The sequence below is a fragment of the Cyprinus carpio genome, chromosome A16, assembly GCF_018340385.1.
Source record: "Cyprinus carpio isolate SPL01 chromosome A16, ASM1834038v1, whole genome shotgun sequence".
In the NCBI taxonomy this organism is placed as follows: domain Eukaryota; kingdom Metazoa; phylum Chordata; class Actinopteri; order Cypriniformes; family Cyprinidae; genus Cyprinus; species Cyprinus carpio.
The window spans coordinates 22,020,534-22,044,022 of NC_056587.1; the positions used below are offsets into that span (position 1 = coordinate 22,020,534).

Here is a 23,489-nt window from a genome sequence, read left to right on the forward strand (position 1 = left end):
AACTCCGACTGGATTCCTTTGAAAGAAGAATGTCATATACACCTAAGATGGCTTGAGGGTGAGTAAATCATGAGGTAATTATAATTTTTGGGTGAACTATCCCTTTAAGACCGAAAGCACAGATCTAATATACTGACACACATGATTTCTTTCCCAACTGTTTACATTAGATTAAAACGAAACCGACTGCATTTATGAGAATACTTAGCAAGATGGGAAGCATTTTGTGTGTTTCTGGCCATTCAAGTGCAATAACAAATCACCACAGTATTGTATAATAACATCACCCAGCCCTAATCATCAAAAAACAAGACAAACGAGTTAGCAGTCAACAACAACAGCACGTTCCTCACCTGAGTTCCTACTATGATGTTGGGTATAGAAGAGATGCCTGCACTGGACTTTGGCTTCTTGTTCTTGGCTCTGGCCTTTTCAAGCATCTTTTTCCGCTGACTAAAAGGCACAACACCCCTAGAGAAGAAAACAAAAACAAAGACACTCAGAATTTATTCACGGATCACAAGCACAGCAGCTCAAGCTATCAAACACGCTCCTGCCTGCTCACCACCAGTAAAGGCTGCTCTCCAGCTGGGCGCAGGTGTACAGGGCACAACAGTGCAGAGAGATGATACGCTCTCCCTGCAGCTCCGGGAACATTTTGTGCGCCATGTTCTAGTTTAGAGTCAAAACCACCCATATCTCCACCCACACAATACAACACCAACAAAATACAAATTCATTTAAATGTAATTTTTTTTGGTACTAGAGCATGCATCACTCATCTTATTGTATCCGCTCTCGCCTTCCTATGATTTTCTTCTCACCCACTCACATGTAAATAAATAAAATGTCGTCTTACCTTGTTGTTTTCGGTGGCCACAGTGGCTCGGATACTGTTGGCAGACAGGTGGGTGATCTTTTCATTGGTCAAGCCCAGGAAAGGGACACGAGGGTGATGTATAGAAGGATTCTGCGAAAGCGCAAATATTTATGAGATTCAATTAAATCAAATCAAATCAAAGTGACAGGAATTCCTTGTCCGAAGTGTATTGCTAATCTTACTTGTGCGTTTCTGTAAGGCTCGGGCTCATTCCACTTCCACTGGTACAGTTCACCTTTGGTACTGACAGCAATCATCTCCGAGTACAAAGCCCCAATGCTGACAAACTTTGTTACATAGTCCTAAAGAATCACACAACAAAGGATATACAGCGACTACACAAATATGATTCATCATATAAATCAACCCGAGGAAATTGGAGGCTAATAGTCAAGTGTTAGAAAATGCAATCTGATATTAGTTCAAAAGGTCACAAGACTTTAAAATTAATCTAAAAACCATAAAAATCATATGTAATAAAATAAGTTCTTAGAAAATGCAATCTGATATTAGTTTCTGAAACTGGTTTACAAGACTTTAAATTTGATTGAATGACTCTAAAAATCAGAGGTTTTATTTGTAATTAAAAATAAAACTAAAAAAAAAAAAAAAAAAAAAAAGCATTTTCATTACTTGAAATAAAATAACTTAACAAATAAACTAGAATTAAAACTTATTTTATTTCAGCTAGCCGCCAAAATAACATTTCTAATTTCCGTTTAATTTAACTTGAAGTACTAAAATAAAAAAAAAGTGGGAAAAAAAAAAATAAAATTACTAACTTTAAAATTGCTGAAAAAATTTATCTTAATAAAAAATATTAAATATTACAAATCTAACCATTAATTTTTAAATTAAAATAATCTGATACACAAATTAACAAGTAATGCCATTTAACATGTGAAAGCACAAAAATCTCAAAATCACAAAAAAACAAAAAAAAAAAAAAAAAAAAAAAAAAAAAAACAACCAATTATAATAAAAAAAACAGGTTTTATAGTAATCACATCACAACAAAATTGATGTTGCAAACACCACACTGACTGACTATAATACAAACAATATTTCAAAGCAAAAACACTCTACTATTTATTTTAAAGAAAGAAAACGTTATGCCAAATTACTTTTACCTCAAATATTTCAGCCTTTTAATGAGACTTCACAAAAAAAAAAAGAAACTGAATGCAGAGAACATGTTCATCATCATTCACCATTAAAGAGACAGTCCACCCAAAAATGATGTTGCTCCAAACCTGTACGCATTGCTTTCTTCTCTGCAGAACACAAATAGAAGGTTTGCAACCGTAACTGAATGGCCATACAAACCCTCATAAAAAAAACCAATGGCAACCGTAACTGAATGGGTTTACCAACGTTCTTCAAAATATCTTCTTTTACATTCCCAGAAGAAAGTAAGAAATACAGGTCTGAAACTAAATGACGATTAAACTTACATTTTTAGGTGAACTATGCCTTTAATTGTGTCGAGGCTTAAAATGCACAACAGAAATCTGAAGTCTCTCAATCTAGGACAGTAAAGGCTTAAATGCACACCTTATCAGGCCACCACTGGAGCTCTTCGCCCAGAGTGACGGGGCTCTGCAGCGGCACGCTCTTCTTGTCAAGGCTGGGCTCTCCCTCGCGGCTGGTGGAGCCACGCTCCGCATCGAAGGAGGCTCCGTCCAGCCACCTCCTCTCACGCAGCCTCAGGACCGACTCCCGCTCGCGGAGCAGTTCAGAGTCTCGCTCTAGGGGGAGAAGGAGAACTGGTATGCAATAGGGTCACACCAGTGGGATAACAGTAAGCCACTCTCTGGGAAAGACCCTCGGAATAGTGAGATTTCATACAAATTGCAATTACTTCAGTCTAATTCTGCTGTACTTCTGTGACACCAACCACCAAAAACAACTGACCATTATATGCCGCAAATACGATACTGCGGGTGAAAAGGATCCATGAACATTTGTGACCCTTGACCACTCATAAAAAAATGTAGCCCTATCAGTAAAACAGGGCTACATATGGACGCTGTATAGGCTGGCTTTGTCAGTTGGTGGGTCGCATTAGCAGCAGAAACATCTTGTTGACGGGGTGTCCAGCGTGTACGGATATAAACTGCAGGGTCTTATGGGTAACTGTCAGCACTGCAGGGCCTTTCGCAGAGGGCTCACTAAGGGAAACGACGACTATGACCATGCAGGACAACTGGACACGCTCTCAAAGCACAGACACTCACACACAACACAAACATGCAGCAAGGCATCTTGAAGTATTTGATAACCAGAGGCTGATCGTAAAGCACTCGGTTCACAGATGCTGGTTTATAAACATGTGATTTAGTAAAGTATAATTTGCATGTGATTCAAAAAATACACCGCAGGACCTGACCCAAACTTGTTATTAAGCAATGTCATTAAGTTCAGTGATCTACAGTTGCATAGCAACATTGTAACCAAAATTGTAACAATCAGAATTTAACAAATTTTGTTTGGTTTTAAAGTATCTTACGTGAATCTAAATTTGCAGGAATTCATTTATTATGAATAATCTTTTGTTTGACTTCAGTTTCAAATCAATAGCATTTTACTCATATTTCAAATCTGCATGAATGTGTTGCGAGTTTTTGTCAAAAAAATACAGTGTTGACGAAGAACGCATTGGTTGTGGTACAAGCATTTCTACAAATCTTGCTGAATGGCTTCCTGACACTGAGTGTACGCAAGCAAGACTGTGTTGTAGCCTTTACCTCGTGAAGAGCCGAGACGAGACAAGGAAGAGCGTCGGAAAGAGGGGTAGCCGAAGTAGCTGATGTCCTCAGAGAACATGGCGTCCGCGTCAATGATCACGCTGGGGTGCGCGGAGTGAATGTCTGCGTCTAGCAGTGACATCAAGTCTTCTGTGGAAGCATGAAAGGCATTGTCAGAAAGGTTTGTTAAAATGTCACAGTCTTGAGCGTCATTACCGTGACCATCTTCTGCATCCGTTTACCTCCAGGTAAGTAGGACTCGCTGGCCGTGTCGTCTCCGTCATCTCCATCCTCGTCGTCTCTGCTCAGCAGGTTGTTCACAGCCAAGTTCACGTCAAGGTTTGTTCGCTGCAGCTCTCGAATGATGACACTCCTGGACTTTCCCTGAAGAACCACCTGGGCCTGGTCGGGGAAGCAAAACCAATCAGCTGCAAAATTACACAGCAGGTCTGCGTCACATCACCCCAAAATTGATTAAATTAATATTAAGAATAAAGAAATCATTTTGTATATAATTTTTTATTATTTTGTTAATTGCATAAAGCCTAATTTGATTACCTGCATTTTATTAAAAAATTACCTTTAGTTATTAATAAATACATTTAAATGCATGCTAAAAACAAGGTTTTGAAATAGAAGTAGAATATTTTTACCTTATAATTTAAAACTGTCATGTTTCTAAAATTGTATTAATGTAAAAATCTATACTTTTTTTTATTATTATTTATATTTCACACAACACACATGACATTTAGCATACATTTATACTTGCTAATAACAAAACATTTTCAAAATCATTTTTTAGATTTCAAACATATAAAAACTAAAACAATCACACACTAATATAAGCAAACAAACAATATTCAATAACAAACATTTGTCAATATATGCGTTTTATTATATTGTATTTTTATATCATATACAAATGATTATATTGTTTTATGTAATATTGTAGTATTTATATTTCAGTCTTTACACACGTTTTGCATGCATTTGTTAATAACGTGAAATATTTATCAATACACAATGCAAGCAATAAAATTTGGCTTCATCAAATTAATTTTTAGTTGCATCGCTGAATGGCCAAAAAAATATTTTTACTTTATTATTTCAGTCTAACTGTATGTCTAAAGCTTAAAATGCTTTGAGTTTTTAAATTGAGAATGAAATTATGTGGAAAGACGAGTAATATACACAAACATTACACAGACCTATGGTGAGCACATCTAACTTAAACAGCAAAAATCAGGAATGTGGAAGAGGCCCCCGAAGCGAGTGTTACCTGAGAGATGAGCTCCTCTGGGATGACGGAGGCTGGAATTACGGGCTGTGGCTGACTGCCCAGAAGGCCGGAGCCTCGATCTCTGCCAGTGCGGATCACGCGGGTCTGTCTGCGTGAATCACGGGCTGCTGTGGAGGACCGGCCTGAAGATCCTCCTCCTGCAGCACCTCCTCCAGCACCCCCTCCGCTCCCGCTGCCTCCTCCTGCGCCTCCACCACTGCTGGCTCCGCCTCCACTGCTGCCTCCATTTACTCCTGAACTCCAGCGGCTCCTGTCAGGCACAGCGACAATCAGGATCAGTATACAGCCAGCAACATTCCCTCTGCATCTGACATTAAACTCCAACAGCCCACTTCTTCACCTCACATTCCTCGTCTTGTGACTATAAGAGAATTAAGATGGATGTTTAATAGTGTCACTAATTTAAACTTCAGTGCAAAATTAAAAATTTTTTTAAAAGTGTTTAAATTTAATTCTGTGAATCAGTTTAAAACGGATTTAACAATTCATTTGCATGGTCACTGAAATGCTAATTTTTCATTCATATATTTAAAAACATAAACACACACACATACATACGTATACATATATATCATATACAATCATTATATAAACATTGCTGTTTACTAATATATACTTATTTTTAATTTATATAAATGGAAATCATGAAATATTTTCCCTTATATTCATGTAGTGAAAAACTGTGGAAAATATATTTTACATTAAACTTTTTAAATCTGAACTTAATCTACCAAAAAACTAGCCATTTTGCATTTCATTACAAAAACATAAATAGAGATTATATATCTATTATTATAACATTTATATAATACATATAATATAATACATTGCTGTTCATCACAATGTATTTTTATATTGGTTCATATGAAAATTATTAAATATTTTTCATAAAGACAAATCTCTTATTTATTTTTATTTGCATAAACATACACAATATTTTGATATTATTGTAATATTATACTATAATAATCATTGAATCTAGTCAATACCAATTTATTATTATTATTATATTTTTTTAGATATATTGCACAGCTCTAACAAGCACACTTCAGAAAAACATGGAATTTGTGTTTAATTTCTTCTTAGTAACTGAGCGTCTCCCACATAAAATAAACTCATGTTTCTGGAAATGGGCTTGTAGTGTGAATATTTTCAGATGGGGATTTAACTGCATGCAAACAAATCAGCAAAATCGTCTTTAAAAAGGTTTTTCTATAACCAAAGGCAGCACTGCACGGGTGCCTGCCAACGTTACCTGATGGCTGCATTTCTGATAGCCCTGCCACAACTTACCCAAGGGTGTTGCCTGCCAGTCTGCCCAGTGTGTCAGAACCAGACAGGAACCAGGGCGGATCACTAGTCCCTGCCTGGCCTGGAGCTCCTTCCTGCCCCTGAGACACTGCTCAACTTTGAACTGGAAACAAAAGATGGGAGATCAGTTACAATCCTATATTCCCACATGTGGGACCATCACAGAGCCAATCGGCCTCTTGTACCGTGGGGCGACTAACATGGCAACACCCTTGGGAATCAGAACTGACTGCAGCTCATTCCTCAGGCAAGAGCTGTAGGAAAGGCTGGCAGGGAACTGCTAAAGATTTCCCCTAAATCATGTGCCATCATGCCCGCTAAATATTTTGCTCATAAACAAACACTGTGGATTGCTTGCGGTTCACAAAAGGAGATTTGCACGGTTGCGACATGGCTTCAATCCCAAAAACAACATGAAAAGCAGCACTAGCCCCCTTACTCAGTTCAAGCAAAAATGCACAAACAAACAACTTCAAAACGCTCATCATAAGCATAGCAGGTTGTTTTTGCAGTTTATTTTCAATAAATGCTCTTTTCGTACTCAGAAGCTTTGAATTCTAAGAGTTGCGATATATTTTTATGTCTTAAATTAATTTAAGCGTCTATAAGCTGGTGTTGTAACATTTGGTTTTCACCATTTCAGTACTAAAACAACACTGCGGATAAAACCAGACAACAAAAGCTGGCCACACCTTTATAAAATGTTCTGCGTTGCTTCCATCTGAACCACTTCATAAAATTCCCTCCCTTCCGTCACTAATAATATAATACAAGTGCATTTTTCCATGCAACTGTAAGACTACATCTATGGAATAATTACTGCATCATACATAGTGTTCATATTTGAGTGCATTAATGCTACACTAACATTAAAAACGTCAGTATGTCTTCAGAACAAAGCCCACAACACAACCTTTAATCATATAAGGTGAAAAGTCAGCGCACTTAAAACAGAATTAGCACAAACTTAATACATAAACCCAGAGCAATCATAACCAGAAGGGGCAGATCTAAAGTTATTCTGCATGCCAGCTCATACATGCATTTTCCATGCATCTATCAGGGGGATTAATTTCTCACCCATCATTGCCATCGGGCTTGCCGAGCTCCAGTCGGTCGGGCTGGACAGCAAAGCTTATCCTGCAGATACGTCCATCCTGAAACAAAAGAACAGATCATTTCTGCATTGCTCTGTGTTAATTAGACAAAAAAAGTCATTATATATTCATTCTTGTGTCATTACTAACATATATGCTTCTTTTTTTTTCAATGCAACAAAAAAGCAGAAATAGAAAATGAGCATTGCGTTTTATATACAACAGTTCATAGTGAACCTGATAAACCTAATAAAGTTAAAAAGCGTCCTTCTAAAGTTGGAGAAACAGTCACTGTGACCTTCGGTTTTTATGGAAATTACACTGAATTCAATTTAAGTCACTTTGGATAAAAAGGTCTGACAAATGCATAAATGTAAATGAAATGGATAAGAGCAAAAAAGAAGTAATATTCATATTTAAAGTAAATTACTGCTTTAAAATACAATGACCCACATTTAAAAAAAAAACACTTCAAGTCTATGAAAAATGTCTAAAGCAGCGCATGATATAAAGTAACAGTGCTGCATAATAAATGTTACCTCAAGGAGAAATCCAGCATGATTTGGTCCAACCACACACTGCTTAAGTTTGGCCTGCTCCAATGGAATAAGGTGTGGATGACTGCCGTGTGGACAGAGAAATGTTAGCCAAGCGTTTTCACAAAACTCAATACTTCACTGATGTGGAAAGAACTCTAAAACCACTGGGCTTAAAATGCAAACGCTTGTTAAAAACATACCTGTTACAGTTGTATTTGTTGAGCTTTTCTGACACTTCACGGAGCCTGTAAGAAACATCAAAGGCGTGTGACGCATTGGGCTTACAAAACAGACTCAACGTCCACTGAAAATAGGATTATACGATAAAAAAAAAAATAACTTTCCACACAAACAATCAAAAGGCACAGCTGAATGTAGAGAGTCATCATTTATATTGGCTTGAGCAACAGCCAACACCTCTGAACCGAAACTGGCCAAAACCTTGGCAGGACAAATTCAAGATAGAATGAGTATTACGGTTTGAATAAAGAAAAACTGTAGGAGACGGAAGGAAAACTGAGGAACGGATCATGCCTCATGGACAGAGGAAGCTCAGTGGCCTTGTGGGTCATTTTAAACTTTACAATGCAAATGATACATATATTTAAAAAGGGAATGAGGCATTTTGTACCAATTCTGGTCATGTTTAAACACTAGTTTAATATACACCCATAATGCATTTGGAAAATGCAATTTCAAAAACAGAACTGAATCCATCCGAATACTGGATGCTCAAATAAAACCAAAGGTCCACAAACAAATGACTCCTAAGTAATGTTTTCCACTTAATATAATGATTTTAGAATTCATCATCAAATTAAATGGTTTTTTTCTTCCACTAATGCATCATTTCTCTTCAGAAGGCCTTTATTAACAACCCGGAGCCGTGTGGAGTAGTTTTATGATGGATGGATGCAGTTTTTTAGGCTTCAAAAACAAACTGCCATTATAGCCTACAGCTTGGAAGAGTTAAATATAACTGCTGCGATTGTGTTCGTCTGAAAGAGGAATGTCAGATATGCCTAGGATGTAAATCATGGGTTAATTTTCATTTTTGGGTGAACTGTCCCTTTAAAATAGGTACAGGCTTAAAAACAAAGCATATTTGCATATCTCGACCAATGCATCCCCTATAAACAGTCAGGCCTTGAAAGAGAAGTTCATGAGTTTATGAGGATACAACAATCGTTAAACTCAAGTAATAATAAAATAAGATGAACTGTAGTAAGAAAAAAAATCTTCTGTCTATTACAAATTATTTTGTTATTCCACCCGCAAGATAACCTACAAAACCAATGACTCTGTATGAAAAAAGGATTTTAGGCAAAACAGTCAGACTTAAAAACAAACGCATACAATTTCCATTGGGTAAGAGTGCACCATGGACAAAGAACACACTTGGAAGGCCATGTGGTGTGCTGTAGCTCTCATATGAGTAAATGCAGATGCACAGCAGACAGCGATTTATGAAGAAAGACGTTAGCTTATAGCAGTGTGCAAACGGGTCCAAACTGGCTGAAGAAAAAAAGATTTCTCTCAGATGTTGGCCAACTTTAGTCAAAGTGTGTCATAAACCAGCTGTAAAAATGGATGCATACCAAAACCTAGTACGCTGCCTACATAGGCAGCATTTCAAAGCACCATACACTTTGTGTGGAGAGCATTTATATGATTTAAAAGACACAGGGTTGCCGCCTATGCAATGCATTCCAAATAAATCCCTTATTAGGTTTTATTTTAGTTAGGATGTGCACTTAGTAGGCAGCTCCCTAGGTTTTGGAACAGAGCCAATGTTTAGCTTGGCATACTTGGCACACTAGTACAGCAACATGCCTACAGCATCATCTGAACAATGATAAAGCGATAGAGACGACATCTGAAGACAAACACCATGATGTTTACAAACCGTACGACATTTTCAAACGATTACATACAGTCATCTTTACCTATCAGCAAGGTCTTCAGATTCTCGTCTTAATTCAAAGCAATCAACACTGAACCACTGAGCAGTTCCTCCCAATAAAAGACCTCTTTAGATGAAAACAAGAGTGAAGTACTGAAAGCAGCTCCTGCGAAACCTTCGCCGAAGTACTTTAGTAAAACAAACCGAAAACAACATGACTATGTTCTCCCACAACACCATAATGCACAGCATATTATATAGGCATAAATTGGGGATAAAGCAATTATTTTTTACATAAAATATTGCCAAAGCAACAATACACGTGCATAAACAAGTTTTTCAATGCATGCACGTTATGATACGGACTAAAAAGCCCAAGATCAGCGACATCGTACTGCAATGTGCACAAGAGAATATCCTTGCACAGCAGCAGTCTAAGCGACTGAGATCACGCTGAATCTAGCACGAAGGGGACACGTGTGCAGAAAGGTCCCTCGTTTGCTGTCAGCGCAGCAGAAAAGCCTTCAAGTCACGGCTCATTATTGCAGGACATATCAGCGGACAACGAAGGATGGAGGTCTCCATGTACACGCAGAAACGTTAATGACTAGTGCAAGTAAATAAATCAGCCATGGGATGACAAATAGTAATAAACAGGACAACCTAGCCATAGTGGTGAGAAATTCAAGAACGTGATAAGCGTCCGAACAAAATGCCTCAAAATTGCATTTAGTCTTGATTAAATTACAAATTTACAACATTTCTAAAAACACACATTTTTTTAAAACCTGTTTTCGTAACATTTTTCGCAAAAAAAAAAAAAAAAAAATGTTTTGTAATTTTAACAAAAATAAATATACTTAAGAAAACAGAATAATTGAGGACTACTGCAAGTAAACATTTGTATAAAAAACGATTAACATATTTTAACTTATAGACTTATATTTTAATTTACAGCGCAGTTGCATTACAGTAGTAATATATTACCGTCTTAGGCATAATATCAAGTACAATTATTATTATAACTATTTTCAAACAGTTTGTTTTCCTAAAAACACCAGTGTGAACGCAGAACACTATAACGACCAAAAATGATGTTACAGTCCGATTTAAAGTCCAGGTACGAGTCAATGCAAGGAGTTTTTACTTTTATTTATTTTTTCATTTGGTCATTGAAAAGGGATCGTAGCTCTTAATTTCAATCTCTCAAAAAATGCACATTTTAATTTAAAAATGCATAAAATTTCCCCAGGTCGAAAACACTGAATTTAAATATTAAACATTATATATATTTATATATTAATTGTTGTGATGATTTATCTGTAACCCTTTCTTTGATGGTTAGTTAGGTATAAAGCTGCTCTCACAGCAATTAGGCTATAAATTTACAAAACTGCAGACTCTTAAATTGCATGCTTGGGAAAAAAAAAAAAAAAAAAAACAACACACAGCTTTAAAAACTCAATAAACAACATGAGAAGGCAAAGAGACACGCATTTTGTTCAAGGATGCATTCAATGTTGCTGGCCCTGGATTCCTCGCGCAGCTGTCATCACACACACTATCTGCAGTCATTCTGACTAAATTTATTTTTTAAACATTCCAGGAAATGCAACGAATTTGAGACGATGGTTTTAAATACAGCTTTTGGATTTTTACGTCATGAAAAAAAAAGAAAAAAAAAGAAATGAACGCGCACACGCTCACGCGCTAAGAAAGAATAACGTTAAACGCAAAACATCGCCAATCTTTATCTAAAAAATCATCTTTAGGTCAAAAGATCGTTTGTAGACAGCTGTTAAAACTAACTGCTTGAAACAAACCAGAAGGTCAAAACACATTTAACACTAGCAGTGATGTAAAGTCCACCAACTTTATGAGGATAAACAGTTTAAACAGACGAGCTCGCGCAGTGCTAACGGCTAGCCGGCTAACCTGAGGGGATTTTTATTCAGCGATTCTCTTCGCATTCATTCGGCGTACCACAAAAAACACGAGGTAAATATAATAAGCGAATCGTACACTTAAAATAAAAGTCTATGTTTGGTGTGTAAAAGCGTATATTCGTCGCAGTTCCCTCTCTTTTCGCCTCCCCATCCCCCAACCCGCATTGTGTCTCCAGTCAGCCGGGCCTCGTTATTTTTAGACGCAAATGTCCAACCTTGAGCGCTTGCAGCAGCCGTGAAATACTCCTGATATTTTACTAACCACCTCTGAATGCACTTTCACCTCAGAACTGATCGCAAACCGCTTCTTTCGTATAAATAACGTTACCTGTCATTAAGCTGGTCTTCGGTCCCGGGTAACGGGTGAACCACGAAGTGAATGGACGTCATGGACTCGGTGCCGCGGGTGAATTATTATCTCGCGAGGGGGTGGTTTCTCTTGTCTTCACGGTTTAGGTTTAAAAATGTGTTTTCTTTGCCGAGAGCTGAAATGTACAACCTCCTCATCCACAAGCCGCCATCTTAACTCTGTTTAAGCCTCTTTGGGTCTGTTGGGGAGGATGCAAGTGAGACGGTGCCGCTGATTGGTCGAGAGCGAGCATGTGTCGGCGAAGCGGATTGGCGCGGAGGGATAAAGGGGCGGGTCTCTCGGGTCGCTTTCCATGTGTTGGCGACGAGAGACGCGTGTGTCATTGTAGTAAATACACGACTGTTGTTGCAGCATTATCTGCATTCAGTCCTGATACAGAGCTCTTCATTGGCTGATTTACAGTTTGAGTTGATATGAAGCCCATGCCAGAGTTATCAGAGGGAAAAACATCTAGTACTGGATTCAGCTTTTGAGACTTGATAGGAATAAAGCAATGATGTCATGCCCACGTGCCTTACAAAAACACACCTAACTGTGAAATTATGTTTATTAAGAAATGCTTTATAAATGCAGGTCAATGCCCTGATGCTTATAATACAGGCTGTGAAGAGATTTTGGTCAGTTGAACCTTCTTAATTCAAAATAATGTCTTTTCTTGCTGTTCTGATGTAAATAATGCATTGAAACTGCACCTGAATATTGTATAAGCCATAATGAGTAATGCTGTATATTCTTTTCACATTGCATTTTCTCTAGTGCACTAAAAAGAGTGTAGGCCTAAATTTCAGATATATGCATTTGAACTGCATTTAAAATTTCTAAATTACACAGTTTTACAATCTGATAACAAACAAACTTATGCACATTTCTCAGTCATACATGAACGATTTCTCATTTTAAAAAAAATGAATGACGTAGTTTATTATTAACTATTTGCATATTTGATTTTATTTAAATAATCATATTAGAATATATAGAATCCGCATAAATATATTAATTGTGAAACTAATTAAATTATTTTAGTTTAAAAAAATTGTGAACATTAAAATATGTCTGGAACAAGCAATAAGTTAAAATGTATTCATGATAAATATATAAATCTGGTTTATTGTTGCATTTTTATCCATTATTATTTTTATTTATTTATTTATTTGAGTGTGTCATATTTTTGGCACACTCACTTCGTGTACACATTACGCATTCTATAAAGTGATATCCGCAGGTAAATAAATATGAAGCACGTCCAAAATCTTGATCACAAATCATAAACCGCTCAAGGATTACTTTATCTAACACAAAGCTGTAAGCAGTTAGACCATTTGTTAGGGTAAATGTGCATATAAATGCCCAGCAAGGGGGCAGGTTTTTGCCTTCTATATGACATTTTCCCGATATTGCAGTCTACTGTTGCAGCTATTAAAATAGTTGAGTTTTGTTTTGAATCAGCTGTTTGGACTCTCATTCTGACGGCACCCATTCACTGCAGAGCACTGATGCAGATGCTACATTTCTCAAATCTGATGAAACTACAGTACAGGTCAAAGTTTTGGAAACATTTCCTATTTTTTAATGTTTTTGAAAGAAGTCTCTTCTTGGACTCATCAAGCCTGCAATTTATTTGATCAAAAATACAAAACAAACAGTAATATTGTGAAATATTATTACAACTTGAAAAATAATAGTTTTGCTAGTTTGGGCGAATATACTTTAAAAAAATAATTTATTAACTCCTGTGATGCCAAGCGGAATTTTCAGCATCATTACTCCATCCTTCAGTGGTCACATGTAACATCCAGTCTATCACATGATCATTTAGAAATCATTTCTATATTCTGATTTATTATGAGTTGTGGAAACAGTTCTGCTGTCTATCCTATATTTGATGAATAAAAAGGTTAAAAAGAACTGCATTTATTCAAAATAAAAAAAAATTCTAATATATATTTTGGTGCTAATAATATATTTTCTCTTACTATCACTTTTGTATCAATTTAAAACACATCCCTGCCTGAATAAAAGTATTGATTTTATTTAAAAAAAAGAAAGAAAAAAAAAATTACTGACCCCCAAATACTGACCAGTAGTGTATATTGTTATTACAAAAATATTTATATTTTAAAAGCATAGCTTCTTTTTTTTTTTTTTTTACTTTTTATTCATCAAAGTATCCTAAAAAAGTATCACATGTTCTGAAAAAATATTAAGCAGCAGAACTGTTTCCAACTTTGATAATGAATCATCATATTAGAATGATTTCTAAAGGATCATGTGATAATGATCCTAAAAATTCAGCTTTGCATCACAGAAATAAATGATAATTTAAAGTATAATACATTTAAAAACAATTATTTTAAATTAGTTAATATATCACAATATTACTGTTTTTTTTCTGTATTTTTTCTTGATCAAATAAATGCAGGCTTGATGAGCAGAACGAAGAAATTCTTTCAAAACATTAAAAAATAGTAATGTTTCCAAACTTTTGACCTGTATTGTATGTGTGTTATCCCCCTTTTAAATGAACAAGATCTAGTCAGAGCAGCTCTGGTTTGAATCCAGTGCTCTTTTTGTCTGTACACTGTAGAGGGACATTATATTTTAGTGAATTTCTCTGACACGCTGCGGCGTTAAAATCCTGAACGGAGCACATTCTTGATCATAAACACACTTTGTCCTTGCTCTTTAAATATGACTGATATGGAATGATCAAATTTAGCAAATCAAGAACAAACAAAATTATCACATTTAGCACTCTTGGGGCAATATGAAAATATGATGCTGTTTTGTAATTATCATTTACTTTCAAATCAGAATTTGCCTTTTTGTTACAAAACAGGTGTAATTAATTTCATTCAGGTCTTGTGTAGAGGACACCAGGACAAGCAGCTGTTAATGTGTGTAACGTATTGTATGTTTATTATCTGGACACGTTCGTGGTCAATCAGTCAATTTGCTGAAAAGGGAAGAGGAAATGGCATCTGTGACATCAGAAGAAACATCTATTTTGTAAATCAGCAATGTTGTTATAATCCGGCTTGTTTGCATTCTGTATTACTGTAAGTGTTCATTAACATGCACTGTCCCTATCAAATAAATAAACAGCGATACTAGCTGTAATGACATGAATATCTGTGTGAGCTGATCTTCAGTGCAAACACATACACACTGAAGTTATTTTTAACCAGAACTTTGTTTAGTGAGTTAAAGAGTGACTTTGTGTAAACACGTCACATTCTATACTGGGGACCATAGGGGTGCTTGAGTCTAGTGCACTTTGTGCTCAGATAGAAAGATAATTATTACGTAGCTGTCAGAGAAGCTAAAAATAGCGAACAGCTTCAGGATGAAAACACGCTTCTGATTGGTCAGTCCGCTGCGTGTGATTGATCTGGAAAGAAAGAAAAATATAACCTAAAAACAGGAACATCTAAATGAACTGGTCTTTAATGTGATTTAGCTTCACCAAATCAAACTAAATGCATAAATGTATATCTAAACTCATGGGTTAAAATCCTAAGGAAGTAATTGCAGGTTATACAGTGCATGCAAATAATTATTACGTAGCTGTTCACTCCATACTCATCTTTCTTTATCCACAATTTTAAAAAAAAAAATCAAGTCAAATTAACATTTTATGTCTGTGTTTTTATTTAATAAATAGTCTTGTGTCTATTTAGTTTACAGTGATTTAACTCTTAATAGGGAACACACTGACATCTAAAATAACTAGTTTTATTTCAAGTCAAAAATATTATGTGACATCATCAATTTATGCATTTACATTAACATTTAGCAGATGCTTTTATTCAAAGCGACTTACTAATGAGGACAATGGAAGCAATCAAAATCAACTAAAGAGCAATGATATGCAAGTGCTATAACAAGTCTCAGTTAGCTTAAACGCAGAACATGTAGCAAGGGCTTTTAAATAATATAATAAATAAATAGAAAACTGCAAAACTATGCATCTGCTTGCATACGCGCCATCACTTGTTTCGCTTTCTTCTTCTTCTTCTTCTTCGCCTTGTTTGTGATCCAGAGATCAGTGCTCTTTCAGAAGAGTGTAATAGCGCCTCCTGCTGCATAACAGCGAAGACGCGGAACGTTAAGCCTGGTAACTGCAGGGTAATTTAACAGTGCATTGGTGTTTCTTTCATGCTTTTTAACAGCTGCGCACTTTGCCTTAAGCTTGTTTGTGTGGTTATTAGACATAAAAGTGGCGCATGCAAGATCACCAATTCACCAAAATACCTGAAGCTGAATCATGTAAATACATGAGCAACTTCGTCCTCGGTGGAGTGCTCTGGGTTTACACATGCTCAAATCTAGGCCAAAGTTTGAGTGCAGAATTCAGGCTCAGAGGACCCCGCTAGTGCGGGAGAGTGAGTCAGTGTCGTTTAACAGTATCATAAAATATTACCATTATACATGGTTTGAGCAGCTCATGCTTCAGCAGGAGAGAATAAACAGCCCTGACAGACGTCTCTCCGCGCTTTGGCTTGTTGGGTAACCTCATTTAACAACTTACTAATGTAATTTCCTTCAGTTTTTGGAACTTTACGAGTCTTCCTCAATAGGCAACAGTTCCTCCTTCACTGAGTTAAATGTGTGTAATATCTGTTCTGGTTTGTGTAGTTAAACTATCCTTGTTTGGGTTTGTGGTACTATTTAAAGTTCCGAAGTGTCAGTTTTCTAGTTGTTGTCCGGGCTTATATATATATGTATACTAATTTTTGTGTTATTTATAACTTTATTTAATTTTATTTTTTTACAGTGTCAATTAAAATTGTAACTCGCTCTTTGCTATATATATATTTAAATGTATAAAATACTATATAAAATATATTAAAAGAGATATATATAAGTAAAAATTAAATATTTTTTACTTTGAATAAAACAAAATATATATATATATATATATATCATATACGCTATATATATATAATGATATATATATATATATATATACATGCTAGATAGATAGCTAGATTTTATATTTTATATAAATACAAATCTGAATATATATATATAGGCCTATGTGAAAATCTATATATAAACTATTGGTGTATAATCAAATTATTACACACACACACACACACACACACACACACACACACACACAACACAACACCACACCATAAACACATATACATATAAACACTTGTGTAACATTATTTTAATGATATTATGGTGCAATGTTGAAATAACGGAGACAACTGCACAGTGTTTTGAAGAAAAATCGAGTGTCTTTCAATGTGTCTCTGATGAAACACGTGAGTAAATGCCCGAGCTGAAGAAGTTAGCAGGGATCAGGCTTAAATATCCGCACATCATCAGCTCATGCACAGACAGCACACCACAGCTGACCGACCTGTGGACCATCCCACACACCCGCGCCGATCAGTCCGCGCGCTCACGCAGCGTAACGCGCGCTCCCTCCTGATTTGGCTGGCGCGTCCGCACACCTTTCCGGTGGATTGGCTGAGGCGACGTCCACGAGTGTGACGGCGCGGCTCGGTTTTTCTGAAATATGTGAATGAATCCAGATCCAATCTCAGAGACAGTTATTTATATCACAATGAGTCTTCAGTCAGAGTGATAAACCGAGAGAAATAATGCAGCATCAGTATGACATCCATATCTGAAAGTTGTAAGTAAAAACAACTGTCATTTAAATGATATTTAAGACTTTCATTTTGATCTGCTATTACAATAAAAAAAATAAATAATTTCCATGTTTAATTTCCTGGTATAATATTTCTTTTTGCTTATTGTTCCTATTATATTTATTTAATATGTTTTATAAAAGCTGATTTTGAAAATAACTGGTCAAAACTATTGAAAAAAAAACTATGAACTAGTAGATAATGTAATGTCCAAACGAATCAATTGATTCAATTATGAATTTTCTTGTATTGAAAATAAAACTAATTATTTTTATACCTGGTAATTCTATATTATATACCTACTATCTTCTATTTGTGTGTGTGTATATATACATAATATATATAATCTAAATATATTATAAAATTATTATATTACATTTGTTAGTGAAGTTAATGCAAATTGACAATGCGCCCAAGATTGCTATCATATATAATATATATAGTCTCATATAGGATATAAAATTCATGAAAGAAAAATGTAGCCAGGTATCTAATCTAATTGTTAGGACTCCTTTTGATCTAATTTAGTATTATTGCTTAGTCGACATTTGATTAAAGATAGGATAATCCTTGGCCATCTTCATTAAAAATACACAGAGAAAGAAAATCTATTCCATCGCTGTTGATACAACACAATGAAGTGCGTTAAACATCACATTACATCGTGGTTTTCCTAACTGAGGTTTGTGAAGGAGCTGCAGGAGGTTTGTGAGTTTGATGACAAGCTAGTTATTAATTAAATCATAAAAACTGTGTTTTTTTTGTCACATCTAGCAGCCTTTGACGAGCTCGGATTCAGACAGGAGAATACTCAGAGCTGTGGAGGCCCTGATGTCCATGAACCTCCAGCAGAGGGGTTCTTCTTCCTCTCATGTGTGTGAATACACAAATCTAAAACCTCACTATTTGTACTGTAAACAGAGTATATACTATTTAAACTGTAAAGTGTATTGATGCATATGTTTTGCACTGCATATATATATATTATATATACACACACACGACACACACACACCACATATATATATATATATATATATATATATATATATATATATATATATATATAATATATATATATAATATATATATATGGGTTATTATAGTTAAACTAAGCTAGAACTTAAAACCCCATTGTTCCTTCCAAATAAAATAAAATATAAAATAAGTCTTGGTGTTGGGTAAAATAGATAAAAACTTGATGCACTAAAAACCAAAACTGAAAAAAAAAAAAAAAATCTATATAGACATATTAGAAGCATCTATAAATAGACAATAAAAATAAAGTGCAAACAGAAAATATAAAAATAAAGCCTTATTCAAAATAATAATAAAAACTATAATATTTCTAAGTGATTAAATAACACTGATAATCATATGTACTGGAAACGTATGCAAATTAGTGCATATTTTAATTAGATGCCTCATTAATGATTATACCTGCCTCATTTTGCATATTTAAACACCGAAAACCTTATCACGTGGGGAAAATACAGTGAGATCTATTAGTTTGATCATCTATTAGAATGAGGTCCCGTTAGTAATTGTGTGCCGTAAAAAATCACTGTAGTACAGTAATAAGATAAATACAGTACTGCATTTGGAGGAATCTAATGAGATTGTGACTGAAATGGTTGAAACTTAAAACATCTAGGTTATAATAATGAGAGATGCATGATAATAATGGCATGATGTGACCTGAACATGTTTTTGTGAGATTCACCCATGGCCAGATCTATTAACTGAGTAATATGTAGAAACAGAAGTGAACTGGTTGTATTTTTTCAGGTTATGTCATGCATGACTCCACCGTACAGCCCCGAGAGCGACCCGCACCTGGGGTCAGGGGTCACGGCTTCACCTGAGGCCAGATCTCAAGCGGTCAGCGTGATCCGGCACACGTCAGACGCCGACCGCGCACCGCTCAGATCTCCAGCAGATCCCCCATCAGCCCCTGCCGCTGTCTTCAGATGCTTCCAGTGACAGCGCTCCAGCCCTCCTCCCGGCACCTCGCTGCTGTTTGTGGCCAAATCTTCAGTCGTGGTGATTCTGCCCCCTAAACAGACAGTCACAGCGCCTCCAGTGGGTCTGAAGTTCACCGCCATCGCTCCCGCTCCAGCCCGAGACCCGTCCACAGTCACACCCGCGTCCGGAGCCGTCCCGTCACGCCCCCGCGATCACATCTGCACCCACCCCGACTGCGGGAAAACATACTTCAAAAGCTCCCACCTGAAAGCACACCTGAGAACACACACAGGTGCAGAGAACATGCTTCTATTACACGCCGCCCGCACACGCAAAAAAAGCAAAGCAGTGTTAGCATGATTCAGATCAGTGCTTCTCAGAAGATTTTTACTTTGGACTTAAAGCATTTTAATGGAATGCAAGACATTTTAAAGACTTTTTAAGACCAATAAAGAAAAAAAATTAAAGAATAAATATAAGGAAACATTTTAAAAATACAACAGATCTCCATTTCTTTTTATTTTACAAATAAAAACAATAAATAATAAATTAAATAAATAGCTTAATGCTTGATATCTCAGCTCCCCACCACTAGACTGTTCTTTTAGGGTCATTGATATACTATTTTCAATTAATTTTATTTAAAATATTATATATATATTTAATTTTTTTTATTTTTTATTTTTTTGCTCAGAGATGTTATTCTGGTTAAATAAAAAATAAAATAAATTATATATATATATATTTTTTCTTCAGTTCAGCTGACATTAACTTTAACTATATATTTTAAATAGTTTTAGTTAACTATAATAATAGCCTAGCCACTAGAATATAGAAATAACTTTTACTGTACCTTCTGATCACACTGCAAAAAAAAATAAAATAAAAATTGTAAAATAAAAATTGTTCAAATATCTAAAGATTTCTAAATCAAGATGCATTTACTTGAGAAGCAAAATGACATTAGAAGTCTTGTTTTCTGAGAAACTGCACAAAATGAAATGAGTTTACGATTAAAACAAGGTCAAATATCTGTCAAAAGGCTCGGAAAAATCAACTTAATTCAAAAGGAAAACGTCGTCATTCCTTACTGACAGATATTTGTTCTTGATTTATGCATAAATTCACTTGGATTTGTTCAGTTTCTCAGAAACAGGGCTTTATATGTTCAGTTTGCATCTCAAGTAAATATATGCTGATTTGAAGATGTCTAGATATTTGTGTTCGAACACAAAACCGAAACACTCAGGGGAGAATTCATATTTTTGTAATTATAATGCCATGACTGTATGAATTTCTGACTATCTGCTCTGCATTAAAGGGATACTCCACCCCAAAATGAAAATATTTTGTCATTAATCAACTTACCCCATGTCGTTCCAAACCCATAAACAATAAGTTCGTCTTCAGAACACAGTTTAAGATATTTTGGATGAAAACAGGGAGGCTTGTGACTGTCCCATAGACTGCCAAATAAATACAGTGTTAAGGTAGTGGTACATAAAAGGTATGAAAGTCGTCATCAGAATACTCCATCTGCCATCAGACGTGGAACACTTTTGTAAGCGAAGAAAACAAAAATAATGACTTTATTCAACAATTCCTTTGTCAACAGTCTCCTCTGTGTCTCTCCATATCACCGTATGCTCTTCTGTATCATCCGTGCCACAAGGATGTGCTGTTTTATTTCAAATCAAAGCTAAATACATGTAGAAACAGCGCATCCTTGTGGCGCGGATGATACAGAAGAGCAACGGTGATATGGAGAGGACACAGAGGAGACTGTTTGACAAAGGAATTATTTAATAAAGTCATTATTTTTGTTTTTTTTTCGTTTACAAAAGTGTTCCCGTCACTTCATATAACCCAGATTGCACTTCTGATGGAAGATGGAGTATTCTGACGACGACTTTCATACCTTTTATGGACCTTGACGCTGTTTATTTATTTGGCAGTTCAATGGGACAGTCACAAGCCTCACGTTTTCACTCCAAAATATCTTAAACTGTGTTCTGAAGACGAACGGAGCTTGTACAGGTTGGAACGACATGGGGGTAAGTGATTAATGACAACATTTTCATTTTGGAGTGGAGTATCCCTTTAAGACCTTTGCAAGGCCTTAATTTGTGGACAGGTTGATGACCTTATAAGACCTAGCCGTTCAGGTGCTGCTGGGTCTCACACTGGTCTGTTTACCGTTTCTCCGAGCAGGTGAGAAGCCGTTCAGGTGCTGCTGGGACGGCTGCTTACGGCGGTTTGCCAGATCTGATGAACTGTCCCGTCACCGGCGCACACACACAGGAGAGAAGCGTTTCTCCTGCCCGGTTTGCCACAGCCGCTTTGTGCGCAGCGACCACCTGACAAAACACACACGCCGCCATCTAACAGCCAGGAGAACGCCGGTGTGGCAGAAGGAGGTTTACCGTCTGAACAGCATCAGTGCTGTCTGTCACCTGCAGCCTCTGGCACCTAAAACTCAGAGCTGACACAGTCCTTCACATCTCTAACGCTTTAATTGTTTATATATATATATATATATATGCACTACTGTTTCACAAAGTTTTGATAATCATTAGGATTTGTAATGGTTTTTGCTATTAGTTTCTTCTGATCATCAAAGCTGGCATTATAGTTTTATCAAAGAATACAGTCATAAAACTCAGCAATATTGTGAAATATTATTAGAATTTTAAACCCTTTAACTAGTCACCCACCACATTTGTTAAAATCAGGGCATTTTAAGGGCACTGTCTCCAAAAACTTAAATTGTTGTCAAATTTATGAAACAACATTGGAATAATAGACGTGAAGGGGGGGGTGGGGTCTCTTTATAAAGAAGAGAAAAATTAGCAGATTTTGGCACAAAAGTGGGAATTTAAAAAAAAAAATTTAAGTATCAAAGAGTTATCAGAAGTTTAAATGTACTGTAAATGGAAAATGTGCTAGTATTAATTTTATTTAATTTATTTATTTATAAAATATTTTTACATAACAGCGTTTTTACTCGAAACTGGTATAAAATGTAAAGCCTTGTGTATCTTAAATAAGTTATGTTGCCAAATTTGAAGTTGATATGAAAAAAAATGGAGGTTCCTGTGAGATTTTATTCAGGGCGTCATACCACAAACAGCCACCGGGAGCCATCAAAAACTCTTTGAATTTTGTTTAATGAATTTTTCTCTTAGATTTCTCTGTCAATGTTTACTTCTGTCTCAAAATAACCACCAAATATCTGAATAGTGAGACTCAGACCACCTTCCACTGATATGTAATGTTGCCAAGATTATAACGTTTTTATTCTAAAAGCCACGTATATGGCCATTTTGTTCATATGACACTTGACTCCGCCCACTAAGGGGGAGGAGACCGCCATAAGATTTTAACGTTACCATTTCCATGGTAACGCAATGTCCAATTTCAAAAATGGGTTTTTTCACAGGATGCTCTTCTGGGCTTCTAAGCTTTCAAATGATATATTAATTTATGATGTGATTACTAGTTAAAAAATACCTTTTTCTATGTGAATATATCTTAATGTCTGTGATGCAACAGATGAATTTCCAGCGATTCGTCAGGTGTCACATGATCTCCAGACAATCAGTGTAATATGCTGATTGCTGCTCAAGAATAAACATTTCTAATCATTATAAATGCCGAATACAACAATATTTGTGTGTGGAAACTTTGATTATTCAAAGAACAGCATTTATTTGAAACAGAAATACTTCGGATTTTCAGGATCATGTGACATATTCACATAGG

General features: G+C 35.9%; 2 protein-coding genes across 2 annotated transcripts in view; one reads left to right on the forward strand and one right to left on the reverse strand.

The window, feature by feature from the left end:
* The window catches only part of LOC109058741 (E3 ubiquitin-protein ligase UBR5-like), a 37,873-nt gene extending 25,591 nt beyond the window's left edge, over window positions 1-12,282 (reverse strand). Inside the window, 15 exon segments of the mRNA XM_042773325.1 lie at window positions 354-471; window positions 566-654; window positions 656-699; window positions 829-970; window positions 1,063-1,182; window positions 2,435-2,646; window positions 3,628-3,777; window positions 3,870-4,029; window positions 4,910-5,180; window positions 6,224-6,291; window positions 6,293-6,344; window positions 7,322-7,398; window positions 7,878-7,959; window positions 8,078-8,122; window positions 12,055-12,282. Coding sequence (XP_042629259.1) covers window positions 354-471; window positions 566-654; window positions 656-699; window positions 829-970; window positions 1,063-1,182; window positions 2,435-2,646; window positions 3,628-3,777; window positions 3,870-4,029; window positions 4,910-5,180; window positions 6,224-6,291; window positions 6,293-6,344; window positions 7,322-7,398; window positions 7,878-7,959; window positions 8,078-8,122; window positions 12,055-12,116 — 1,692 coding nt within the window. The 5' untranslated portion in view covers window positions 12,117-12,282.
* A 5,095-nt stretch (window positions 12,283-17,377) lies between these two features.
* On the forward strand, window positions 17,378-22,299 carry klf10 (Kruppel-like factor 10). Its single transcript, XM_042773326.1, has 5 exons — window positions 17,378-17,518; window positions 18,537-18,635; window positions 19,551-19,649; window positions 19,749-20,019; window positions 21,939-22,299. Exons 1-5 carry the CDS (start codon window positions 17,378-17,380, stop codon window positions 22,211-22,213), a joined length of 885 nt encoding a protein of 294 aa, XP_042629260.1. The 3' UTR covers window positions 22,214-22,299.
* Window positions 22,300-23,489: the final 1,190 nt, after the last annotated feature.